At 37.1% G+C, this 24,753-nt stretch overlaps 3 protein-coding genes across 5 annotated transcripts in view; 2 read left to right on the forward strand and 1 right to left on the reverse strand.

Annotated features, from left to right (window-relative positions):
- LOC134755334 (adenomatous polyposis coli protein-like) overlaps positions 1–24,753 on the forward strand; it is a 110,452-nt gene that overhangs the window by 26,066 nt on the left and 59,633 nt on the right. The window contains exon 1 of one of the 3 annotated variants that reach the window (XM_063691803.1): positions 14,998–15,415. The exons of the other annotated variants lie outside the window; for them this stretch is intronic. The gene's annotated coding sequence lies outside the window, so the exon portion shown is untranslated. Of the gene's footprint in view, positions 1–14,997; positions 15,416–24,753 lie in introns of those variants that run through there. 3 annotated transcript variants of the gene reach the window in all.
- LOC134749918 (putative nuclease HARBI1) lies at positions 18,873–21,119 on the forward strand. Its single transcript, XM_063684937.1, has 5 exons — positions 18,873–19,759; positions 19,855–19,990; positions 20,106–20,247; positions 20,351–20,635; positions 20,919–21,119. Exons 2-5 carry the CDS (start codon positions 19,976–19,978, stop codon positions 21,026–21,028), a joined length of 552 nt encoding a protein of 183 aa, XP_063541007.1. The 5' UTR covers positions 18,873–19,759; positions 19,855–19,975; the 3' UTR covers positions 21,029–21,119.
- On the reverse strand, positions 21,077–23,761 carry LOC134749911 (uncharacterized). Its single transcript, XM_063684924.1, has 5 exons — positions 23,220–23,761; positions 22,949–23,081; positions 22,245–22,350; positions 21,774–21,896; positions 21,077–21,505 (listed from the first exon to the last, which is right to left on the reverse strand). The coding sequence occupies exons 1-5, from the start codon at positions 23,267–23,269 to the stop codon at positions 21,132–21,134; spliced, it is 786 nt and encodes a 261-aa protein (XP_063540994.1). The 5' UTR covers positions 23,270–23,761; the 3' UTR covers positions 21,077–21,131.

The raw sequence follows: 24,753 nt of genomic DNA on the forward strand, positions 1-24,753 counted from the left end.
GATCATAGTTTTTTTTTATAATTACATAATGGTATAGTATTTTCGTTAATAATAGGTGTGCAGACAGAATACAATATTAATTAAAAATAACAGTTTAATTATTTCGTGGTTATTTTTATCTCGGATCTATTACTGCTTTGCGAAAACAACAAACCTGCCAACGGCGCAAAAAAGTTATTAGTAGGTACACAAAAGCGGGATTATCGAGTAATTTTACCCAAGAACCATAAAAACCCATACTACCTTGGATAACTTGCGATAATATTGCTAATAACATTAAGATAGATCTTTAAATTGGTAATCATTCATAATTCACTTTGGTCACTTTCGCACTAGCGTTTAGGTAATAAACTTAAATGCGCACGTTGCCGACCGGTGGTCCATCCATCCATTGTTTTCCAATATCCTTTTGTTTGTCATCGTCGAAAACATGTAGGTTCCCAAACTATTATCACAAGTGTCACTGCCAATTACAAGCTTTATGTCGTTGTAATAAGGTCAAAACATCTGCACAAGAAAATGTTTTCAATTGTTTTGTAGCTGCACCGCACTAAAAAGCTTTTTACTGTGGTACCTAAAGTAAAAACAATTAGAATTTATTGAGAAGGTGTAATTTTATCAAGTTGATTTAAAGTGTTTATTAATAACTATACCGACCCGCCCCGGCTTCGCATGGAGAGTCAAGCATAATAAAATACATTCTGTAACATTATTCACTTCGGAAGCCTAATAATATTAAGAGTTCAATGTCCATTTATCTGTCACCACCCACTAGGCTGTATCTCATGAACCGTAATAGCCAATGTAACGTTACGGGCAGTTATGTCCCTAAGTTGGTAGGGAAAGTAAATAAGTAATTACCAACTCGTTAACAAATTAATTTATTTAAAAAAAACAACTAAAACTGAATAGGGTCGTGGGTGGTCAAGGCCCGTCTAAATTTGCACCCGAGATCCGGTACTGCCCTGGCTGGCCGAAGGTCCGGAATCGGAGCAGGTAGTTCACACTCGGCAGCGCTTTAGAGGAACAGGGGGGCGACGGCGGGCGAACGACTATGGCTCCAACCCTGCCGTCGAGGTGGTAGGTGGCGTGTTTGTTGTCGGCCGACGGTCTTCTTGTAATTATAACGACGCACCCTGTGAATTTCCAGACGTCTTAGAAATGTGTTCCTGCTCGCTCTGCTTTTGTGAACACCCTGTGATGATGATGATGGGACCATGGGAAAGCCGGTGCACCTTGAGCAGAAAGCGTGTTTGTGTTCACAAGCAGAGCGGAGTTACAAAAGCGAAGGAAAAGCACAGAGTAAAGAAAGTAAGAAGAACAAAGAAGTGAACTTTAAATAAGTTGGGGGGTACGCATACATACTTAGTCGTACCCGGCATTATAGAACAAAGGAATTTGCAATATCTTGCTGGCAAAGGCTAGACAGTTGAAATTTTTACAGATGTATTTGTACGGAACCTTCGGTGGGCGAGTCCGACTCGCACTTGTCCGGTTTTTTTAGAAGTTAATAATGGGTTAATTATTTTTAAAATATAGACAGACAGCCATGGCGCACTTTTTTGTAGACCAATGAAAAAGAGACAAGTCCACCATACATTGATATCAAATAGATTGGGCAGCGTTTTCGATTAAGCCAGCGTGATTTTTTCTAACTTCATTAGCAAACATCGTCATATTTCTACCAATTTAAACAAAACCTTAACAAAATATACACATAAACATTCCCAAAGAAAAACTTCATTCATAGGTGAGGTCTGGTTATCGCGAACATACAGACAGACATACGGATCCGGCGGGGGACTTTGTTTTATAAGGTTTACCTACATTATGTGACAAGAAATACAATTTCATATCATGTTCTTAAATTAAACTTAAAATAAAGAAGCAAGTTAAAATTGTATTTTTTTATAAATACTTACTTAATGCCAATTTCGAACATTAGTTTGACTTCCTGCCTACATACTGAACTCGATGGTTCTAATATTTTTTTTAAATAGGTACTAGCAGGTTTTTATATTATATTGCTAACCCGCAACGTAAAAAAAAGTAGCTATTTAAAGTGCTATATAAAATACTATACTTTGATAAGAAGCGTGAATACTCTTAATACCTATTGCAATCAAAAACTACATGCTCAAGAAAGGAGTTTCTAAACCGTTTATTGAATTTCGACTCTATGACCCACGGAACAAGGTTAAATATGACAGAAACTCGTCATGAATCTTTTGTCTATTCATTTGTAGCTGGCGTTCGTTCCTTCGCTACTATCGTCAAGGACGTGTCCGGTGCCACGGATAAATAAGATACGTATCTTCGAATACCCGTTTATCCGTGTACACGGGTCTTAACTACACGTTTCTTAATTAAACGTGTGGAACGGGCCAGAAAACCGTTTACGTATTATTCGGAAACGGGTATTCGAAACGTGTAAACGAAACACGGATTCGACCGCGAGCCCTAATCAATACCCGTTACATTTCAATCAAGAACTTGTGTCTGACACAGTAAACAATACAGGCATACCAGCAAATATATCAAGCATTAAAGGCATTCTACGCACGATGCGCAGCACACGTCACTGTCGATTGACTATTAATTATTGACACTGATTTATTGCATATTGATAATACAAAACGTATTTCTCACATTAATTTGCTGAATGTCTATATTTTCAGCGAACTAGCATTTGGACCACATTTCCTCTGTTCTATGATTAACGCTAGCTACTAAAATATCATCTAAACTTAATAAAAGCCATTACGTCATATAATATCTCTCCGTTTTCCTTGTTATCAAATTTAATTCGTTTGCCAGACAGCAAGCCTGATTAATTGCACGCTGCAATTTCATTACGGGGGTTGGGCAGGGAAACTTTTCAGACGTTTGTTCCATTAGGCTTTATATTTTACGTAAATAGTTGCGGTTTTGTCTACTATTGAAATAAGCAGCCTTTGCTTAGTACCTAGTGGATAAAGTTCGAAAATTATCGATTCAAATTAATTTTTAACAAGCAGAACCCTCTGCGAACGATGCTATTAAGCAAAGCAGTAATTTTTCCACTTTTAAAATGTATTCTAAGCATACGCACAGACGTTTCTGCTTGTTAAAAATTAATTTAGAATGGGTAGCACATCGTATCTGGTGAAGTTCCAATATGACTTGGAACTCCGGTGGCCGTTTAAGAAGTGTACTTAACGCTCTTATGGTAGATGTCGCTAGGGTCCCTTAGACCCATAATAGTGGGAAGATTTGCTGACTATGGATGAGGTTTTGGTGGCTCAGTTGTCAGAGCGCTGGAGTATCGATCCAGAGGCCGTGGGTTCAAGTTTCACCCAAAGCAGTAATTTTTCCACTTTTAAATTTTATTCTATTCGATTCGTTTGAGGGCTTACTTGGCGGATCATGGGCTCCGTTTACAAGGCCAGGCCAGGCTTTTTTGTCCAATCGACGGCGCCGGGTTCGCTGAGGTGTTTTTTTATTTCGTTTCTCCAGGAGTAGCAAGCTACGGTAGCTCCTGAGAACTGCTTTGCGCAAATTCATAAAGAATGTAGTCTCGTCAGATCTGTCCAAGGTAGTTTAAAAGCTCTACCTGTTGCGTACACTGTCTTCTCAATGAATACAAAGGTAGGTACTACGGGGAAATGGGATCCAATGTGCGGGATGCATGCAAAATAGAATTCCTTTCAACTCTAACTGGGCCTAAAGCTACATCTAACATTTTCTCTGTGCAAATGCATCCCTACTTAGTAATCACCTGACCACTTATATGATCCTCAAGGATGTTAATTTCAATTGACTGTCGTCGTAATCATTCTTAGACTCTATCTAACACTTCAGCGCTACGCACCTTGAGCGACATATTTCTTTGTAAGTTTCTACATATTACCTTGCTATTCAAGTTCAAGGTTTCTATTACAAATGCAAACATTTTACTTGCGTGATGTTTGCTAGTAAGTTTTCTTTGGATGTCTTTAATGTTGTTGCTAGCTTGTTTGACGTCAATACATTTTATAAACTGTAAAAATGTGAAATCAGTATCTTCACTGTAACTAAAGCGAGTATTGTATTTTTGACTCGTCATACAGTAAGTACTTAAATCCGACAATTGACTGATTGATAACCAACTCCAGCCCTTAACCTTAGAATAAATTTAAAAGTGGAAAAAATACTGCCTTGGATGAGACTTGAACACACGGCCTCTGGATCGATACTCCAGCGCTCTGCCAACTGAGCCACCAAGACCTCATCCATAGTCAGCAAATCTTCCCACTATATGGGTCTAGGGGATGGGTCCAGCCCTTGACCCTTTACGCCAAACTACGGATCTTAGAAAAGAAAGTAGGATAGACGAAAAGGAGCGAGACACATCGGACCTTTCGTTCCCACCTATGGCCGCCACTCGCCACTGCCGCCGCCGCGCGATGTCGTGGCCGGGCCGTAACAGCAACAACAGCCGTAAAAACCAAGTTTTGGCCTTCACAAAATTTATCTGTGTGGCCTAAAGTTTGGAGAGTACGCCAGCTTTTGGCATGCCACCTTGTTTCCACATTCCATTACTGCGGCTACAGTGGTGGTTTGCACAAACAATTCATCCTTTGATTCCTTTCCCCATTGTTTACAAACGCGACTCCATTATGCATTTTACTCTAGAACTGGCGATAATGTCTGTTAGTCCAGTTAACAAGCATATTACATCCGTAAAACCTTAAACGGTAAGGCGAGCTGTGCCCAGGCTCTCTCAGCGAGCCGCGGCAAAATCCGGGATAAACGCTATGAAGACGATAAATGACTAAACGGACAAGTGCGAGTCGTACTCGCCCACCGAGGGTTCCGTACTTTTTAAGTATTTGTTGTTATAGCGACAACAGAAATACATCATGTGTGAAAATTTCAGCTGTTTAGCTAACACGGTTCATGAGATACAGCCTGGTGACAGACAGAAAGACGGACAGTGGAGTCTTAGTAATAGGTTCCCGTTTTTACCCTTTTTGTACGGAAGCCTAAAAACAGTCATATAATACATCTGCTGTCATTGTCGTATATAAAAAAATCTTGGACAAAGCAGAATAATGCACAAAGCAGCGAACATATTGCCACTGACAATTTGTCACATTCTAACAATTATGTATGTGCGAAAGTGACGCATGACATGACAAGTGATAAAAATGCGACCATGATACCCCCGCTGCAAGCCTTTGAATAACAGTCTGTGTTGATTAGGCTAATACAATAGTTCGTCGCCCTCGTTTCAGGGAGCGGTCTCACAGTAAGTAATTAATGTCGTTCCATAGCTCCTGGACTTTATATATTTATTACTTGGTGTTTTTATGTCCTAGTAGTAGTTTTATTGGTAGTTAAACTTGAGCCTTGAGTCGCTGGCTTTGTACCCCTTCCTTGTTTGCTTACTATTTTACAATTTTCTTTTCAAGTTTTATGCGGGTTGTAATGTGTACTGTTTTAGTTGTATGTGATACAAGATATACAATTATACATGCGGCTGTACTTATTACTTTAAGCAATTGTTATGAGATCAACCCTGAAATCACAAAAAAAATCAGATTAATATCCATACTAAATCTAAACTCCAGACCAGGATTTTTTTGTGTTGTTGTTGATCATATCAATGAATACGATCGCTTACATAAATATTTTCATGCTATGTGGAGCATCTCTGTGGAAAGCCACAATTCATCGTATCAAATTCTGAATTCAATACCATCCATTGAGGAATTAAAATCTCGTTGTATTAATTATTTGCACAGAGCACAGCAGTACCTATGTCATCAGCAAACCCACTTGACACTATAAATAGCAGAACTGTGGGTCATGAAAACGCTAATAGATTCACAATGAAATGCATCAGTTATTCAGTCTATACACAGATCCTCGGAACTACAGTGACCTGTTTATAAAAATAAAATAAAATAAAAAAGCCTTTTATTCTAAGCACTGAGTTTTCCTAGTTACATATACTCGTATTGTATAAAGAAAACATTTTTATTTGAAATTTGTTTTAGGTTTTTTATATATTCTTGTTTTGTGCGTTAGACCCCTTCTGGGTGAAGGCCTCCTCCATCGATTTCCACTTGTCTCTGTCTTGAGCCATTCGGATCCAGTTTTTTCCAGACGTTTTTTTGATGTCTTCGTCCCATCTTGTACATGGTTTGCCGCTACGTCGTTTGCCTAGAGGGCCACCCCATTTTGTGATCTCAGATGTCCATCTGTCATCTTCGAGTCGTGCCACATGACCTGCCCATCGAAATTTCAATTTTTTTGCATAGCACAAAGCATCTATAGTTTTTGTTACACTTTTTATTTTAGTGTGCCGAACTTTCTCAATTTTTTTAATTTTTAGGATGCTGCGTTCCATGGCTCTTTGGCATGTAGTGATTTTGTTTGAGACCTTTTTTGTAAATTTCCAAGTCTGGCAGCCATATGTTAGGTACGGAAGTATGCAGGAGTCCATTATTTTTCTTTTTAATTCAATTGACATATTGCTTTTTAATATTTCTTTGTAGCTCCAGAACTTATTCCAGCTTTGTCGTGATCTTCTTTCTATCTCGAGCTCGTTGTTGTTGCTTTCAAATCCGATTTGCTTGCCGAGATAGATATACTGTTCAACATACTGTACTGGTTCATTTTCCAAGGTGATATTTTTCTTTATGCTGTTTGTCATAATTTTGGTTTTTTACTAGCCACTTTTTACCAAGCCTACTTTTTTACTAGCTGCTTGGAGTGTTTCCATCATGTATTGTAAATTTGCACTTGTTTCAGCTAATAGGACCAGATCGTCTGCAAATCTTAGGTGTGTAAGGCATCTTCCTCTGACTTTTAAGCCATAATTTTTCCAGTTTAGTGGGCTTATAACTGATTCCAGTTCAGAAATAAATAATTTTGGCGATAATGGATCCCTCTGCCTAACTCCTCTTTTTATGGGAAAGCTGCAGCCTGCTGTCTCTAGTTTGATTTTACTTGTGCTTTGTTTATATATGTGTTTTATTATTGCTATATTTTCTCTTTCTACTCCTTGGCTTTTCAGTGCTTGCCAGATACTGGAATGTGAGATTGTATCAAATGCTTTTTGGTAATCAATGTAAGCTATGTATAAGGATCTTCGTTTTTCTTGGTACTTTTCGATAACAAGTTCGAGTGTGTGTATATGATCTATTGTAGAGAAGCCTTTTCGGAATCCCGCTTGCTCTACAGGTTGTGTTTCTTCTAGTTGTTTGCTTATTCTGCGGTCTATAATAGATGTGAAGATTTTGTATAAGGTTGATAAGAGGCTTATAGGCCTGTAGTTGCCCATGTCGTTAGGGTCTCCTTTTTTATATAATAATATAATCTCAGATTCTGACCACTGCGAGGGAGTTTCTGCTGTCTCTAGTATTAAGTTGAATAAAAATGCGAGTGGAGTAGCTAATATTTCAATTCCTAATTTTATATCTTCGTTTCTTATGTTGTCACAGCCGGGGCTTTTTTCAGATTTTAGTTTTTTTACAACTTGAATGATCTCAGCCTCATCAATTTGTTGTATCTGATTTACTTGATTTAAGCATGATTCCGTTTCAACATTATTGTTTTCTGTGTCTTGAGTAGCACTGTATAGCTTTTTGTAGAAGTTGGTAGCAATAGTAATAATATCTGTGCGGTTTTGTGTTGTTTCACCTGACTGTTTTAAGCCTTCTATCCAGGTTTTATTTGTTTGCAGCTTTTTGTATGCCTTTTTTATACCCTTGCCTTGATCAAGATAGGATTGGAATGTCTTCAATCTGTAGTTCTTATAATCCGATTTTATATATTTACTGGTGAGTTTATATAGAGCACTGAGTTCATTCTTTTCCGATCTAGATTTTCCTGAAATTTTTTGTAGTTGTTGTCTTCTCTGTATCAGTGCCAAAGTTCTTTCTGTTAAGATGTTGTGTTTTGTAGTGGATTTTTTTGGCGATTTTGCTTGTTTTAGACTGTCCTTGATGATGTGTATTAATTTATTATAGTGGGTTTGAACAGATTCTTGACTTTGATTGTTTCCTTGTGTATGTAGATGTTGTTGGAGGTTTGTCTTGTAGGTTTCTATTTCATTGTCAGTATTTAGAGTGTTATTCTGAATATTTGTATATCTGGACCTGTTATTTTTGAGGTTTTTTAACATTATTGTGCCTCGAACCATTCTGTGGTCAGTTGAAAAATTTAAGTTGAGTGTTTCTATATTTGTAAATAATTTCGGTTGATTTGTCATTATATAATCAATTTCATTTTTATATTTGCCATTTGGGGAGCGCCATGTCCACCTGCAATTTGGTTTTTTGTTAAAGAAAGTGTTGATCACCGAGAGCTTATTTTCAAAAGCAAAGTCTATTAGCAGTTGACCTCTTTCATTTCTTTCTCCGTATCCATATTTCTTGGTTATAATGTGTTCTTCTTGCAGTGGCTTTCCTATTTTAGCGTTAAAGTCTCCCATAACTATTAGATTCTTATAACTGGATTCTATTGCTCTGTCTACATCTTTGTAAAACTTGTTGATTTCATCTTCACTTGCTGATTCTGTGGGAGCATATGCTTGGATAATGCTTATTTTATGTCCTTGAATGTTGAGGTCTAGTAGAGCTACTCTTTCTGTGATACCTCTAAAACTTTCCAAGTTTTTCTTCAAAGATTTGTTTATTAAAAAGCCGACTCCATACTTCCCTGGTGTGTTGCCGATGTAGCACAAAATATATTTTTCATATTCTTCTATCTTATTTCCAAATCTTCTGACCTCTGACATACCAATGACATCATATTTTACTTTTTCTAATGACTCTTCGAGTTCTATTAAACGTTCATATGACAACAGCGTTCTAACATTATATGTTGCTAAGTAGAACTTGTTTTCTTTTCCTTTCGCTGTGTTGTTTATGTTTGATGGAGGGTTTTGGTCGCCATCCCCACGATGACCAATCGGATTGGAGAGTAGAATATTTTCTGTTGTGGTGTATGCTTGTTGTTGTTTTTCTTGTATTGGTTTCCGTTTCAAGTTAGTTGTCGAGATAGGTGTTTTTTTCTGAGACCTGTTTATACTTGTTGCAAATTATCTGGTCTTCGAAAGGTTCTATAAATAATTACGCGATGTGTCATGATTGTGAAGATGCCAGCGGATTAACAATGGCGTTATTAAGTATTCAGTTATGTCAGCGGAGATTCATGGAAATGCGTAGACCTGAGAATTGCAGTCACGTACCAAGTTCTTTTCAAACGATCCACAAAACTTTACTTCAGACATGCTATAGTGTGTCTGCACTTTTTGGTAAAGAAAATAAAACAACACCAGCCCGCGCAGCATGGTTTCCCCTATCACTAAGTCCGTCACTTTCGCACTCACATACTTGTTAGAACGTGACAGACATGGTGATAAACGTACCGTGCTACGACTCCAGGGATATGTAGGTACAGGTACTTAGCAATAGGTATGCTATGCTTGCTTTTTCCGAGCACGCTAAGTTTACAGTCGACTTTGCAAAGTGACAACGACAACGTACGAACGCTCCATGCTCCACGTAAAACTTGGGGTGCCGACAGACTATAAAATTTCTCAATATTGTCTTCGGTTACAGCGATAGTTACTCATGAAATAAAACCATATGAAAACAGATTATATCGCGTATATTGAATTTATAATACATCCCGACGTTTCGAACCCTTTACAGCGTTCGTTGTCATCGGGTGACTGAGGAAAAACTACAAAGTGCAAAAATACCCACATACTAAAAATAATGAACCATCATAGAATATAAACTTTAAGGCTGGTTGTACATGCAAAATGGGTTCATAAGGCTAGTTATACAATACAACTATTTTCAGGTAAAGATATATATATACATATATATACGTGATAAAAGCTACGCCCGCTCCAACCCTACACCTCGGACCCGAGAAGATTTAATTCCCTACCATATAATACCATACCATATAGTTTGTTGCCGGTCCCATATTGGGATACCCTGCTACAATTTAGGAGGGAATTAATTGTTAGCCAGCGTAGCTTTTATCACGTATATATATATCATTACTTGAAAATAGTTGTATATATCTTTACTTGAAAATAGTTGTTTTGTATAACTAGCCTTATGAACCAATTTTGCATGTACAACCAGCCTTAAAGTTTATAGTATATGATGGTTCATTATTTTTAGTATGTGGGTATTTTTGCACTTTGTAGTTTTTCCTCAGTCACCCGTTGACCACGAACGCTGTAAAGGGTTTTCAAAACGTCGGGATGTATTATGAATTCAATATACGCGATATAATCCGTTTTCATAGTTTTATTTTATGAGACTTCTCGTCATCCAACAGTAAATATATTGCAGACAAGTGTCCAGAAACTGTCCCACCTTTCTCAAATCTTTCCATCGATCACTCAAGTCCCACATCCATACGTAATGTGTTTGCCAGCTCTCACTGGATTCAGAACGTGTCTCGTCTCAGCGACATCCATCGACATCCAATACCATCCTCGCGACATTGCGAAATAGTCAAGCGTGTCCAACCATATCTGTTTTGTTCCGTATTTTATCGTTATACACCTTATAACACTACCTACTCCGCTTCATGAAGAGCTTAAGAAAATCGGGAAGTATCCACGCCTAAAAGCGCAAAAAAATTAGAGACTCTACTCAGTTCCAACGTAGTGTACGTTTTTCTAGCACCTAGGAATTTATATTTTTAGTTCATATGACTAAAATGTTGTAAACTTGGACGCAACTCTCATACCAAGTTGTAAGTGATTCGTATTTACCCTTGCCTTTGTCCAGTACTATAACCTTTATCACAAAACAAGAAGGTTTTCGATATCCTCCACGTGTTTAATCGTAACACGTGGAGGATATCGAAACTGTCATTGTTTTATCGTAGTTGTTTTCAAACCAAAGCTTGTAGGTACTACAATATATGTGATACTTAGCACTAAAAAAAACGTATATTTTATACATGTATTCAGAAAAAATATCGGCTACGAGATCCATTTAGCGACGTAAAATAAATTGGACTTATTTAAATTGCACAGTGAATCCCAACCCATTTTCTCAACATTTTCCAGCATTTTCTTTACTCGTGCAACTAATTTCGTAAAGTGCCTTTCAGTGTATGAGTCTGCTGCTATACTAGCCAAATGCATAGGAGCATTTGCATTTTTTAATATATTTACAAATGTAATAAGTGTTTTACAATTTGTTGAAGCGTGCTAGAAAACCCTTGAAAAACTTATGTGTTGGGTAAAGTCGAGGAAACCATCCCTGAGGCAGGCTTCTCCGTCGTTACTCCAGTGAGTTTTCACAGGCCCATGTGAACTTACTGCCGAAAACTGAAAACAGAGCCGCATGAAGGGCCAATAGCAAGAGGCTATAACGGACACAGAATTTAGCAATTAGTTAGAATTTAGGAACAATAGACTAATTAAGAAGAACACTAGACAGACAATCTGTTTACGGAAAAAAGTTGCACGCCTAAAAGTCCCGAATGATCACCAGAGTAGTTCGTTTATGTAGTTGTTTTATCTAGTCACCTAGGTCACAGAATAAATAATAGTACTAGGTACAGTCGCCATCAGATATATCGTAGCGGCCGAGGTGCTCACAAATATCTGAACACGCACTCTAACGCCTTGTCAATAGAGGCGTGTTCAGATATTTGTGAGCGCCTTGACCACTCCGATATATCTGATGGCGACTGTACAGAAGATCGACTCTCTAACAAAACGCGTCTATTACGACAAATATGGCCGCTAGGTGGCGCAAACGCGAACAGGCGTCCGTTCCGTAGCGGTGCGCGGCAACTACTATGACTAGACACCAAAATTGGTGTGGGCCGCTTGTACTTATAGCGACGTTACGAAATCCCGGAGTGAGCCTCGCCTACGTTGGTTCTAAAGCTGCGCAGGGGTAAAATTTCTAGAGTATTAACATGTATGTAGGTATGTATGTATAAACTCTTTATTGTACAAAGACATAGAACACAAATATGGCACAGAAATAGGCAGTACAAAGGCGAACTTATCCCTTTAAGGGCTTTCTTCCAGTTAACCTTTGAGTAGATGAGAATTGATGAAGAACGGTAGACAGATACAGCACTGCGTACAATAGACTAGAGGAAAGTCAATAAATTTATAAAAGAGGGCGAAAATAAATAAAATAAGATAAAAATTTGAAGTAACAGTATAACAAATATATATAATACCTACGTTATATATAATAAATATACAAAACACAACGCATAACAGTTAATTCTGGTCCGATAGCCACAGTTTCCTTAACTGCCCCTTAAGCGATGCAACGGACCGCGATTTCCTTAAGGAGGGAGACAACTCATTCCAAAGCTGAACCGCTAGTACCGCAAAAGATTTACCATACGCACTAGATTTGTGATGAGGTGTTGCCAGTGCAAGATTTGCACTCGATCGAAGGCGATGGCCACTACCATCTGCCATAAATTTGAATTTTTGTGAGAGATAGACAGGAGAAGAAGGAATAAAAAGAACATGAAAAAGAAGAGAAAGAATATGCAGATCCCTGCGACGGCGGATGGGAAGCCATTTAAGAAGCCATGTAACTATCAAACTCAAGTTAGTTACATCAGTAGCCATTATTCATTAAACGTAAATGACATATACGTGACCGACGCGCCGTGGTGTGAAAAGAAAATCGGGTTCCGTGGACTCCAACGCATCATTATGCATTCGCAATCATTAAAGGCCATGTATAGTCATCGATCAGTGCATTGCACGACTAATGGAGCGCAATTCTGATCGTAAGAATCTCAACTTGTGTTATTTTAAAAAAAAATTAAACCGTTTATTTCCAAAAAAAAGAAATTACAAAATCTACTCTCAGACTAAGCCTAATCTACACTCTAATAGATACACACACACAACACAAACACACACAACACAACACAACACACACACAACACATACATGTTGACATGATACAAGCTCGCGATTTTATTGGTGTGCTCGAGAGAATGCAAGGGAATATTACGCGAAACTCTGCGCAGGTGGCGCCACTACCACAATCTGAGGGTCTATCGTAAAAAAAGAAAATCGAAATTTCGTTATCTAATCTCTGTCACTCTTGCATATTCGAGCGATAAAGAGGCAGAAAGCGAAATTTCGGATTCGCGTTTCCCGGTAGGTACTCTGTAAACAAACCGCCTTGATGCATCAATGTCATATTTTATTATCTCTGAAAACTTGTCAAAAAACTGTTAAAGGCATAAGTTATGTATAAGTTACTCCATGGTTTACTAAACGGGCTAGTGCTGCGCTCTAGTGGCAGAACATTGCAGTAATACCCCCTATTGTCAAGAATGACTGGCATTAATAATAATAAATAAATATTATGAGACAATCACAATTATACCTAGACCCACAGTAAGCTCAATAAGACTCCTGTTGTGGTTGATCGGATTGTACTAAACTACGATCATTTGTGACGTTCCATGTCTAAAGGGTCCTTATGCTCCATGTGCATAATCCTTTCTCTGATGGAAAACATATATTATAAATAAATGACAAATACATATACTTAAATACATAGAAAACATCCGTAATTCATCTCACACAATGTCCTTATAGTGATTCGAACTTTTTACGCCTAACAAATCAAGTTAAGATATTTAAAGTTCGAATAGGTCTCATGCTAATGTGTAAAACGTGTTGGTTATGCGCTTTCTTACGTGGCTCCATGCTCTGATAATGCCCTCCAGTATTGGTAAGTGTTGACCGCGCTATTTTTTGCAATTGATGTTTATCTGAGATTACTGCCAGTGATAATGGTAATGGCTTTGCATTCAAAATTACTTATTAGTACATAATAATAGCTTTTTATCTTCTAAATGAAAAGCATTCGGTATTCATATCAGGTTTTACTGTAATTTACCTGTAGCTAATTTTTGGATATTTCTGCATGCAGCTAGAATTCTGATTTCATTTACACTTTAGTATCTTTGGTTTGTGAGTCATCAACAAAAGTAGCTAAAGATACGAGATATTTCAAAACTGCACACGCATTTATTCTATAAAACCGTGAAAAGTAACCGGAACTTGATGTTTTGAAACCCGAAACAAGTGCTTATATTCCGGGGTTAGTCATAATATTCATATTGTTTTACCAGTCGTTATACTCCGTACTTACACGTTTTTTGTTACTTTTACGTTTTTGTGAATCATCGGTATGTTTGTACGTAGTTACGCTTAGATATTTTACTAAATATGAACTAACTACTTCTTAAACATTCTAACATTCCTCCAATTGATGGTCTTCATAGCACTTCCACGTCATCAAATGGCGCCTTACCAGAGCAAAGAAAAAACATGATCGAGTAACTATAGAGAATACCCAAATAACTATTAAAAGTAATAAGAACTATATAAGTGTGCGTATAATATTTGAAAAGTTCCCTCGATTTCTCCAGAATCCCATCATCAGATCCTGATGTGATGGCATTAAGAGCAACTGGGAAGCTATGTGCTCTAATAGTACATTACGATACTAGTGCGAAAAGTAGGAAATTGGAAAAAAGGGAGTGCTTTAAATCGACACGAGTAGCGAATAACGTATTCGCACGTGTATTTTACAACGTTTTACAGTACATATGGCCCTTTAAATTTTCGTACGACGTAATGTGCTTATTACCGCACTAGTGCGGTAAAGAAGCACAGTATGTACTGTATAATTAATATAATAACGCCACCTTAACCATTCATTTGTGATTGACAATGACATCGCAAGAAAGTCAGTCATTCTGATATTTCTCATATATGTTGCTATTGTTGCATTGGCCACCTGTGCGGAAAATATGACTTCCTTTAATGCTACACGTGTCATATACTCAAGTTCAGGTCTAATACTCATTAAAAATCAAGTACTGCGCGTAGGCTACAAAATATCATCCCTATGTTAGGGCTACTATTAAGCTCGTAACTAGTAAGAGCGCACTGTTTTATTTCTTAACCTCCAATTACATGATAGAACAAGCCACACAGTTTCTGCGATCATATGGTTTCCCAACGGTTATGACGCAACGGAACAATATACCAATTTGCGGTCACAATCGATCTCGATTCGCGAAGTAAACGAACCCGAGATGAAATTAATATACAACAAAATCCCTATCAAACGAGCTGCAGCCTGCACCACGCACGGCGCACGCGCCAGTCGATCTCGCACACCCGGTCCGAGCGCATGTGCCGCCGCCGTTCCAAACTCGAAATTTAAAATCGTAACCGTCAATCGTACTACCGGCCAGTGACAACCCAAAACTAGTGATGCATTAGTGATTTTTTTTAAAAGGAAAGTGATCGACTAATAATCGAATTATAGGAATGCGTAGAAATCGTTTCGCACGAACGAACGGGTGGAAGACCATCATGGAGTAACCGCTGGTACTTTATAATTTCAGGCTCCGATGCCTTTTGTTTTATGGTAGTGGCTTTTCGTACCGTTATGATTACGTTTGTTATGTTACTTTACACCAAAGTAAATCCTAATACTGTACATATCAGATGGATTTACCGATTTCTAATTGGAAGTAAAAATAGTAAGAGGGTAAAATTTATGTTATTAACATTGTCTCAAAGTCAATGCACGGCAGTCAATGTGCACGATAAAATAAATAGCACCGTCGTCAGTAACGCTTGCATTGCATTACGCACTTTTTACGCGTGAATGCGTAATTATCTATGCTAATACACCCGCCTATGCTTAGTTTCTAACGTTAATTGTGCTTTTTTTAATTAGAAAAAGTTAATAACGCATTCTAACATATCGAAAGTAAAGTGGAGGAAGTCTAAAAATGTCCCCGGAAATGTCCTGTTTCCGCGTAACGAAGGGGACAAGAGAACGCACTTAACTAGGCACTACCCTAGTTTCTTTTCTACTACCTACGAAATCTATTGTTTAATTCTTGAAAATGGTCTCTTTCACTCACTCACATGGTATAATTTAATGAATGTGTCAGTGGTCCGGAGCCAGAAAGAAGTATAGCGAATACAAAATTGGATCAAGCTACGTTTTAATGTAGAAATAGTACTCGTACCTACACTATGTTACGCTTGTTTACTTGTCAATGGTAGGTATAACAACAGTCCATCTATCCAGGTCCTCAACAGCTTCAATTTTCTAGACATCATGCCAAAAAAATCAAATTGATTATAAGAAAAAAATTAAAATTTTTGGTCATGATTGCCGGAAACTGTGAGGAGTTTATCTAACAGTGGACATCTTCTCTGATATGATATCGATACTAATTATAACACTATGAATTTGCTTAGAAAAATGTAGTCGTTTAAAACGAGTCTTTCTACTTCCAAACTTTAGCCGTTACCAATGTTGAAATCCACGAAACACTAACGATATTTAACTGTAACCAGACATCAACAGGATGGTGCTTCCAACTTGCGTTAAACTACAAAACACGATTCACCTTTCCAAGTGAAGCAGTTTAAAACACACCCCACGGAATCCACGGTAATGGGGGAAGTTAGGGGAATGCACTTTGCGAACCGTTATATTTAGGTAACCTTACGAGGTACGCTATAAAAAGGGTAATGGCTGGATTTAGGGTGCCTAAAAATACCAAACACGCGTAAAACGAAAATTGTGGATTGTCGGTTTCTACATATGTAGATGAGATTTACCTAAAGATACGAGGGTAGTTCCAATTTTGATACCACGTTCTCGGCTATAATAATAATAATAAATCCGTTTATTTAAAGACGAAATGCTATGTCATCTGTGTTAATTTCTGGCCAAATCAATTTATTTATTTATTGTATATATTTATGTTCTTTTATTGTGTTTGTAATCTGTCTTATGTACAATAAAGTGTTTACATACATACATACATATCATAAAATGACCGGCCACGTTTAAGATTATCAATTTCAAGTACTTATATCAACTCAAAATGCTTAATATCTGACTATCTGTTATTTTTTCATGGTTAAACCCCCATGCAGCAGGGTGACATTCCGCAGGCATAGATGATATTAACTATTATAATTCTACGGAGTGTATAATAGGGATGTTGACATGAATCGCGAATATTTAAAATGTTATGTTTTTACCATAGCAGGGAATATTAGAATGCTGAAAATCATATTTTGTAAGTGTAAATATGCGTAATAAATTAATTAAAAATAATGAAAATTATTAAAAATAATGCCCAGCATCACGTGACTGCAAACGCAAATCGGAGCGCGTGACGTCACGGTGTGAGAGACACGCACAGACAAGTTGTCAAACCTGGTGGTCCTGGCACTGGCAGCAGTCTGTATGTTTATCTGTGTCGAACTAAAACTACAAGCATCACATTATGTTACAGTATCGAGTAAAGCGTGAATGGTGCATTTGTGGGGGTCTATATTTAGCCCACGGCGCAGGAGTTGTAAACTGCAGTCAATGGAGGCGTTAGTTAATTTACCCGCTCTGCTTTTATTGGATCATGTGTTATAACTTCCACTCCCGAGCATGTTATGATTGGTTTAAAGTGGTTGGAAATGTTTGTAGGTCAGATAGATATCGATTTTATCTGCGTTTATTTTAAAAGTCAAGATCATCCATAATACAGCCAGTATTATAGATGACCTATATGTCAATTTAATGTACTTACTCGTATCTGCTTTCCACTGCTAAGCAAAACACGCTTATTTGCTTCTTTGATTCAATTATGCCTTTTGTACAAAGGTGCCTTCTAATGCGTAGCATATTAATCATCTAATGTTTTAGATATTCCCCCTCTTTTATAAATAATGTTGTAGTAGTTAAGTAACTAACGTAGTCATCAGCCAAGCTAACAATTCCATGGATAAAATTTATCTGAAATAAAGAATTAATAATAATAATATAAGGCTCTTGTAGATACTATACATTGATTATATATGACCTTATCTTCACATCTACATATTGTTTCAAATGTACACACTACTGACAATGGTTCAAACTTGACATCCACTAAATCATTAACAGTCTACTTAAAATATACGCGTTCATGTACAGAATTATTTAGGAAAGACAACTTTATATCGACATTTCAATTAAATGCACCTCCCCTTTCATGTTATAAAATTTCATTGCAACAAATACCTTTCTCTTATCCATTAGAATTAAGTGCTTTCACTGTTAGGTATATTAGTTTTGTCTGAAATCACGTTCTTGACCTACGGGTTGGGTAACAGTGAGAGTGGGTAATTAGTGCTCACGGACTCATTGCCCGTGGGTGGTTCTAGGTCGTTCACCGCTCATCTGCAGAAAACAGCATAGTTGGTGTCTTTGTTTTCAAATGATTCTTACTGTTCCACAATTTATGTGTTCCTTTGTCAGTTGGTTCCTATTCCTACTAGGTTATATTTGACTCCTTAGGTAAATATCGCAACGGATTGAGTTCTGTGTATTGTAGTCCTAAATGAGAATCTTAATATTTTTAATGTGCGTGTCACATTAAAGAGAAATGAAAACGGATAATTTTGTATCGAAGTTTCTAAACAAAAGGACGCGTTTTTATTGTTCTCGAGTGTTGCTGTTAAAGATGAATATCTAAAGACTAAGTTACTGAATGAGAATTATTTACAATTATATATATCTTATCTATTACTTCGATAATACGCAAGAGATCAATTATACCCTCCTTGCAGATATTTCATTTAATTTTCTTTTAGTAAAAGTCTTAATTATTCTTTACTGTATAAATTTTTAATGTCACAGTAGGTATACCAATTATCTAATCCTAAACACGGTGTACGAATCATGAGTCAGACTACAATGTCGGTCCACTGTTTACGGCTGAGAAGGAAGCCATACTAATAATACTGGGAAAGTATTTTTAACTTCACACAATTTACTGCTGTAGCATTACCATGAGTTTACAGTGACGGTACTCGCTAGCGACTGCGTAAATGATTTGTATGGAGAATAGTACAGCGCTGTCGGCGGTCACTCATAGAACTAAAGATCGGCAGCATGAGTTCAACGCTAGCGATTACTTTTCGATAGGTATTTTACCTAGCTCGCTAGCGAATAACGTTTGTAGCTGTTGCCTATAGAAATCGGTACCATGAGTCACATTTTTGACATACGCTATCGAGCAATACGTTATCGACTGTAGTAATCTATTTCACTGGCATATTGGAGCGTGAAAACTTATTAGAATTCGTGTTATAGTATTAATTTCTTATCAAGATTTATGTAAATAATGTCAGCAAGGCATTATTTGGTATGGGATATGGTAGCGAAGGCTGCATATGAAGACGAACGACGTGAACAAGGAAAATATCAAGCCGATATGAGAAAAATATTAAGAAATCCACTTCAACACATAAGTGAGAATAATTTTATTAAAGAATATAGGCTTAGCAAGGAAGCATTTGAGGATTTGTGCGATTTGTTAATAAATCATGGGGATTTGAAATCCACTCAAAGAGTGTCAGTGGAATCAAAGTTAAGTATACATAAATTCCATAAAAGTGTCAAGTACTTATACATTTTAGTTGACATCTATGAGTGTTATTTTGTAATTAACCAACAAACTAACTCTTGCAGGTTTTATGTGCATTACTATTTTATGCACAAGGTAGTTACCAACGTATTACTGGCAAGGCACACCATTTTTCCCAGGAAGCAGTGAGTGTTTATATTGAAGAAGTAACAACTGCTTTGAACCACCCCAATATTGGAAAAAGGTTTATCAATTTTCCAACCACACGCCTAGAAAGAGATGCCATTAAACAAAGGTACTAATAAATGAATCACAACTTAAACTAGGTACTTACCTATATTATTTCCTCTTATGACCACAATACAATACAAACCAATCTTCACATTGTAGTTTTTTCAATAAATATGGAATCCCAGGGGTGATAGGAAGCATTGACTGCAGCCACTTCAAGATATTTACACCCAAAAAGGAAGAAGAACACTTATATTTCTGTAGAAAGCATTATCACTCAATGAATGTACAAATGGTAGGTCTGTTTTTATCTGTAGGTATACCTTAGGTACCTAACTCCTTAATAAATTTAGATTGACATGTTTCTCTAAAAGCGCCTTACTAATTTATATACAATATACTTTTTTCAGATATGTGACCACAATTGTAAAATTTTATCCATTAATGCTAAGTTTGGAGGTGCAGCCCATGATTCTTTCATATGGGAAAATAGTAATGTTAACAATTATATACAGTCTTTACACAGGCGTAATGAAATTGTCTGGCTTTTAGGTAAGACAATATATTTTGACTAAGTATAATTTAAATTATGTTTCATAATCATTTAAAAAAGCATTTATTTTTGTCTTAAATAAAAAATATTCCTATTTAACAGGTGATTCTGGTTACCCTCAACGACCATGGCTGATGACACCATATTTAAACCCAACTCCCAACTCTATTGAAGAAACTTTCAATGCAGCCCACACTTCTGCAAGAGTTGTTATTGAAAACACTTTTGGGCGATTGAAGAACCGTTGGCGCTGTGTACACCGAGATAGGACTTTACATTATAGGCCAGAAAAGTGCTCACAAATTATTATAGCATGTTCTGTGCTACACAACATTGCCTTAAAGTACAATGTTCCGGATCCCGAAGAGATATGTGAACAAGATCAAGGTATTTATAAGAAAACTTGCTATAATTTTTATAATATTAGTATATCACTACATAGTATAAAACAAAGTCGCTTTCCGCTGTCTGTCCCTATGTATGCTTAGATCTTTAAAACTACGCAACGGATTTTGATGCGGTTTTTTTTAATAGATAGAGTGATTTAAGAGGAAGGTTTATATGTATAATTTGTAAAGGTTTTGTGTAAATTAATTGAACTACACGTGCGAAGCCGGGGCGGGTCGCTAGTAAAATAATAAATACCTTTAGAAGAGCTCACTCTTTTCAGAATTTCATCGAGAGGAAGTGGTGTTGGAAGATGGAGGTGCTAGCGATTTATTAATGGGAAGAGCACTACGGGATCAGTTAGCTAGAAGACTTGCATCAAGACGGTCATAGTATAATTATAAATAATTGTTTTAAAAATGTAATGTTTGCAAATACCAAGTATCATTTGTTAAATAGGTAAAACAAAAAATATACATACACATTTATAACATTTTTATTTTTTTTCCCAATTATCTACAATTCTATTTCCTAATACTAAAAATTGACTAAATAAATCTAACCACCTTTCTTGCATCCTTATCTCTAATTCTCTTAACCTATTCCTCTCCCGCTCTGCCTCCATTTGGAAATTACGCCATTCACAGTCAGACCTGAGAAAGGCTTGCCTTGCTAAATCGGACTGTGTATGGGTACGAGTCCTTCTGTAGGTAGGAGAGGAGAGTGTTGGCATCGGACGTGTTCGCCGCCGCCGCGGTGTAAGTGGTAAGGGCGTAGGACTCTGCGGCGCGTGCTGCCTGCCTCCAGCAGCTGTCCGGGCGGCCTGAGTCGCAGGCTCCTCCGCCTGCGTCATGCCGGCCTCACTCCTGTCTAGAGGATACAAAATAAAGATAAATCAGTATTTATTGCACATTCATTCCTATTATACAACTGTATTACCCAAAGGGGTCCATAGAGGACATAAATGATCTGTTTCAGTGCCACTTTTAGCAATTGCAGGTTAAAATAACACCACTGCAAGATTAAGTGTGTCGTGGGCGATGGGCTATAAATAATGAGCAGTACACCTATTAAATGTGTCAATAAATGCAAAATTCATTATCTGCTTCTAAATGAGATTTAGTAAATAAAACTGTACCTGGGCTGTTAACTATTGCTGGCGCCTCTCTGCCCGCCAAGTCTTGGTTATTCCTGTCTGCAGGTAAGGGTGGAAAAACTGTGGGTTGAGCCGATGTCCCTGGCCGATTCCAATCTTCAACATCTGCAATAAAGAATAAAAACAATAAAATAAATATTAGGTAACAAAGTTACAGCCAAAGAAAGATTGGTCTGTACATTGATATTGGGCAATAATATTCATACAAAAATATGAATCTAATAATTGTTACACTATAAATCATTGTCATCCATCCATAAATGAAGAAATTTTATTTGTGCCGCTACGCTTCCCAGGATACTAAGCCGGGACAACCAGCTTTCTAGGCAGAATCCATACCAGCTAGGCTATGGTGACTGTTAACTATGTATGTTGTTAGAATTTTTCCCAGGGCATACATTAAATTAATTCCATTGATCTTATTTTCATAGTAACAATGATATGGAAACTCACTAGAACAAGTTTGTTGACCAAATTGTTCATGGATTAGAAAAATAGATGGGCTGTCATCGGTTGGTTGGTCAAGAGTCGGTAGTACCGTCAGTTCAGTTACTTCTTCCTGTAAAATATTTTAATTTATGTATGACCATAGAGTAAGATTAAATAAAGAATAACAAACTCCCATAGGACAGCATTCTCTGTGTAGGGGATTTAGTATGGGAGTTCTTACTCTTTATTTATACTTAATCTAAGGAATCAGATATTAAATGAATGATTAAATGAGTGATGAGTTATGTGTATTGCCAGCGCTAGGTAATGACAGGTAAAATAACCTCTATGGAATGAAATTGTTATTAAGCATGAAGTACCCATTACCCTACCTCTAGGCCAACCTCCGGAATTTCTATAATGCCTGTAGCTGCCCGTGTCCCTATAATAGCCAGCACCCTCTGCTCTACGTCACTTAATTTTAAGGTACAAGCAGGACCACCACCAGTTCCTTTTCCAGATTTGTATATCCGTGCAGACTTTTTCTTGGTGTTGTTTTTCAAGTCACTCCATACCTTCACACCCAACACACACACACACAAAACCAGTGAAGAAGAGCGAACCAAATGTACATGCAAAGAAAAAAATTATATGAACGAATAGGTAAGTGAAAAATTAAAATGAAAACATTATAAATAAAAGGCTAATCACATAGGTTATATACATACCTTTCTCCACTTCTCTATACTTTTAGTGTCGCCTGTAGCATCAGCATTTAAAAGTTTTGTGAGTTCGGCCCACTGGCGTAAATTAGTCGCTTTGCCATGTGGCCCATCATTCGGCTTGCTAAGGTCACCATGCCTGTTAACACAAAGAGAGGGCACTTAAAATACTTTGCTAACCACTTGAAACTAAAATATTTCACCATAAAAACTAGGGAGACTGTATAACTCAAATTAAAGTAAATAATTAAAATGTATATTTAAAGTAGATACTTACTTTTGCATGTAGTCGACTAGTAGTTGAAACTGTGAAGTACTGGTACGCATTTTTATTCAGGAGCAGGAACACAAAAACAACAACAAACAGGCAACGGACGGATTGGATTTGGATAATACACTCAAAATAAACTTAAGTAGAGAACTGTCACTTTGACAAAGTAGGTAACCAACACAAATACAAGACCCCACTAACACTTTACATAATAATACTGTTCCATGGCGCTTTAAATTAGCAGGGTTATGTTTATATTTTTAAAACGAAAGCTTGAATACTTAGCTTTTTGCCCAATATCGTCCTATTCTGTCGTTTCAGTATGGTCAAAAAGAGATAGCTTTCTTTGCTGTGAAGTTAGGCGCGTCACTCCAAGGTCATTCCCTATCGTAACGTTAACTACACGATGAATCGAGCTTACGTTAGCGAGTATAGTAAACGAGTAACTGACTCATGGTACCAGTTGTTTCGAAATCTACACAAACCGCGTTTAGGCGCTAGCGAGTGTAGTAACGTAATGTAAGTTTTCGATAGCAACTCATGGTAACGGTACTGCTGCCGTCGTATTTTCTACAACACTATATCTGCCCCAGTTCTATTACTAATGTACGGTTTAGATGTATGACGCAATATTTCTTGGTTGTTTGAAGAGTGTTAAATTTTGATATCGAAAGTGTTGGTTATTTTTATTAAAATTATTTTTATCAATCTTTATTTTTCTATAACGTTTCTCCGTTACATTTGCTTTTCTGTTTATTGATTATTTCAATTAGGGTTAACAGAGACAGATTTTTGATGCTTTGTTTAAACGTATTTAACTTTGTAAACGGTTTTTGTCTTCACTTACAATATGACTCATATCTACCTTACCTTTACAAAATAACTTACATTACTCAGTACTCACATATACGTTTTTGTTTTTGTATTGTGCCACTAACATAGTTATTAAGATACTCTGTAACTAACAAACTATGGATCAGCTCGGTCTGAAATAAATGTTTTATTATTATATAACCAATTTCAAACATTCTCTTAATTACATACTTAAAATCAATCATTAAGCGTCTGATCATATCGTCATTTAATCAAGAAGTAAGTCGTAAGAAAGTTCATAACATGCTCAATTTAATCTATTGTTTAAATTACATAGGGTTCTACCCGCTCGGACTTATCCGTACATGTATTAGCGCGACCGAGATGCACGGGCGAATGAGTCCAAAATGACATCATTTAGATATCGTTTTGATGGCAGGTATTAGTTTGAATTGGCCTCATAGTATAGAGGCGACCCAGAGACACATAGATACGGTCAACGGCCGTTTGCGCAGACGCGGCGCCGCCGCTGACCGGACACTTGCGCGTGAGTCATCCAGCCTTACATGCGCATTGTCCGCCATCTGTCACTGTGCAATAATTTAGTCTTAACGACTGGCTATTTATTTATTCTAACGGCTGTTTTACGACCTGTATAGCCGTATTAGTTTTACAGTACATATGGTGCTACTTTTTCGCACTAGTGCGGGAATGAGCACTTTTCGTG

Source organism: Cydia strobilella, chromosome 2 (assembly GCF_947568885.1).
Source record: "Cydia strobilella chromosome 2, ilCydStro3.1, whole genome shotgun sequence".
Lineage (NCBI taxonomy): Eukaryota > Metazoa > Arthropoda > Insecta > Lepidoptera > Tortricidae > Cydia > Cydia strobilella.

Excerpts from the sequence above, each read along its gene's own strand:
- LOC134749918 (XM_063684937.1), top strand. Across the intron at positions 20,248-20,350 it reads TGAAATTGTCTGGCTTTTAG|GTGATTCTGGTTACCCTCAA; the intron begins GTAAGACAATAT and ends CCTATTTAACAG. Across the intron at positions 20,636-20,918 it reads GATATGTGAACAAGATCAAG|AATTTCATCGAGAGGAAGTG; the intron begins GTATTTATAAGA and ends CACTCTTTTCAG.
- LOC134749911 (XM_063684924.1), bottom strand. The coding sequence starts at position 23,269 with ATGCGTACCAGTACTTCACAGTTTCAACTACTAGTCGACTACATGCAA. Across the intron at positions 23,082-23,219 it reads CTAGTCGACTACATGCAAAA|GCATGGTGACCTTAGCAAGC; the intron begins GTAAGTATCTAC and ends TTGTGTTAACAG. Across the intron at positions 22,351-22,948 it reads GTATAGAGAAGTGGAGAAAG|GAAGAAGTAACTGAACTGAC; the intron begins GTATGTATATAA and ends AATATTTTACAG.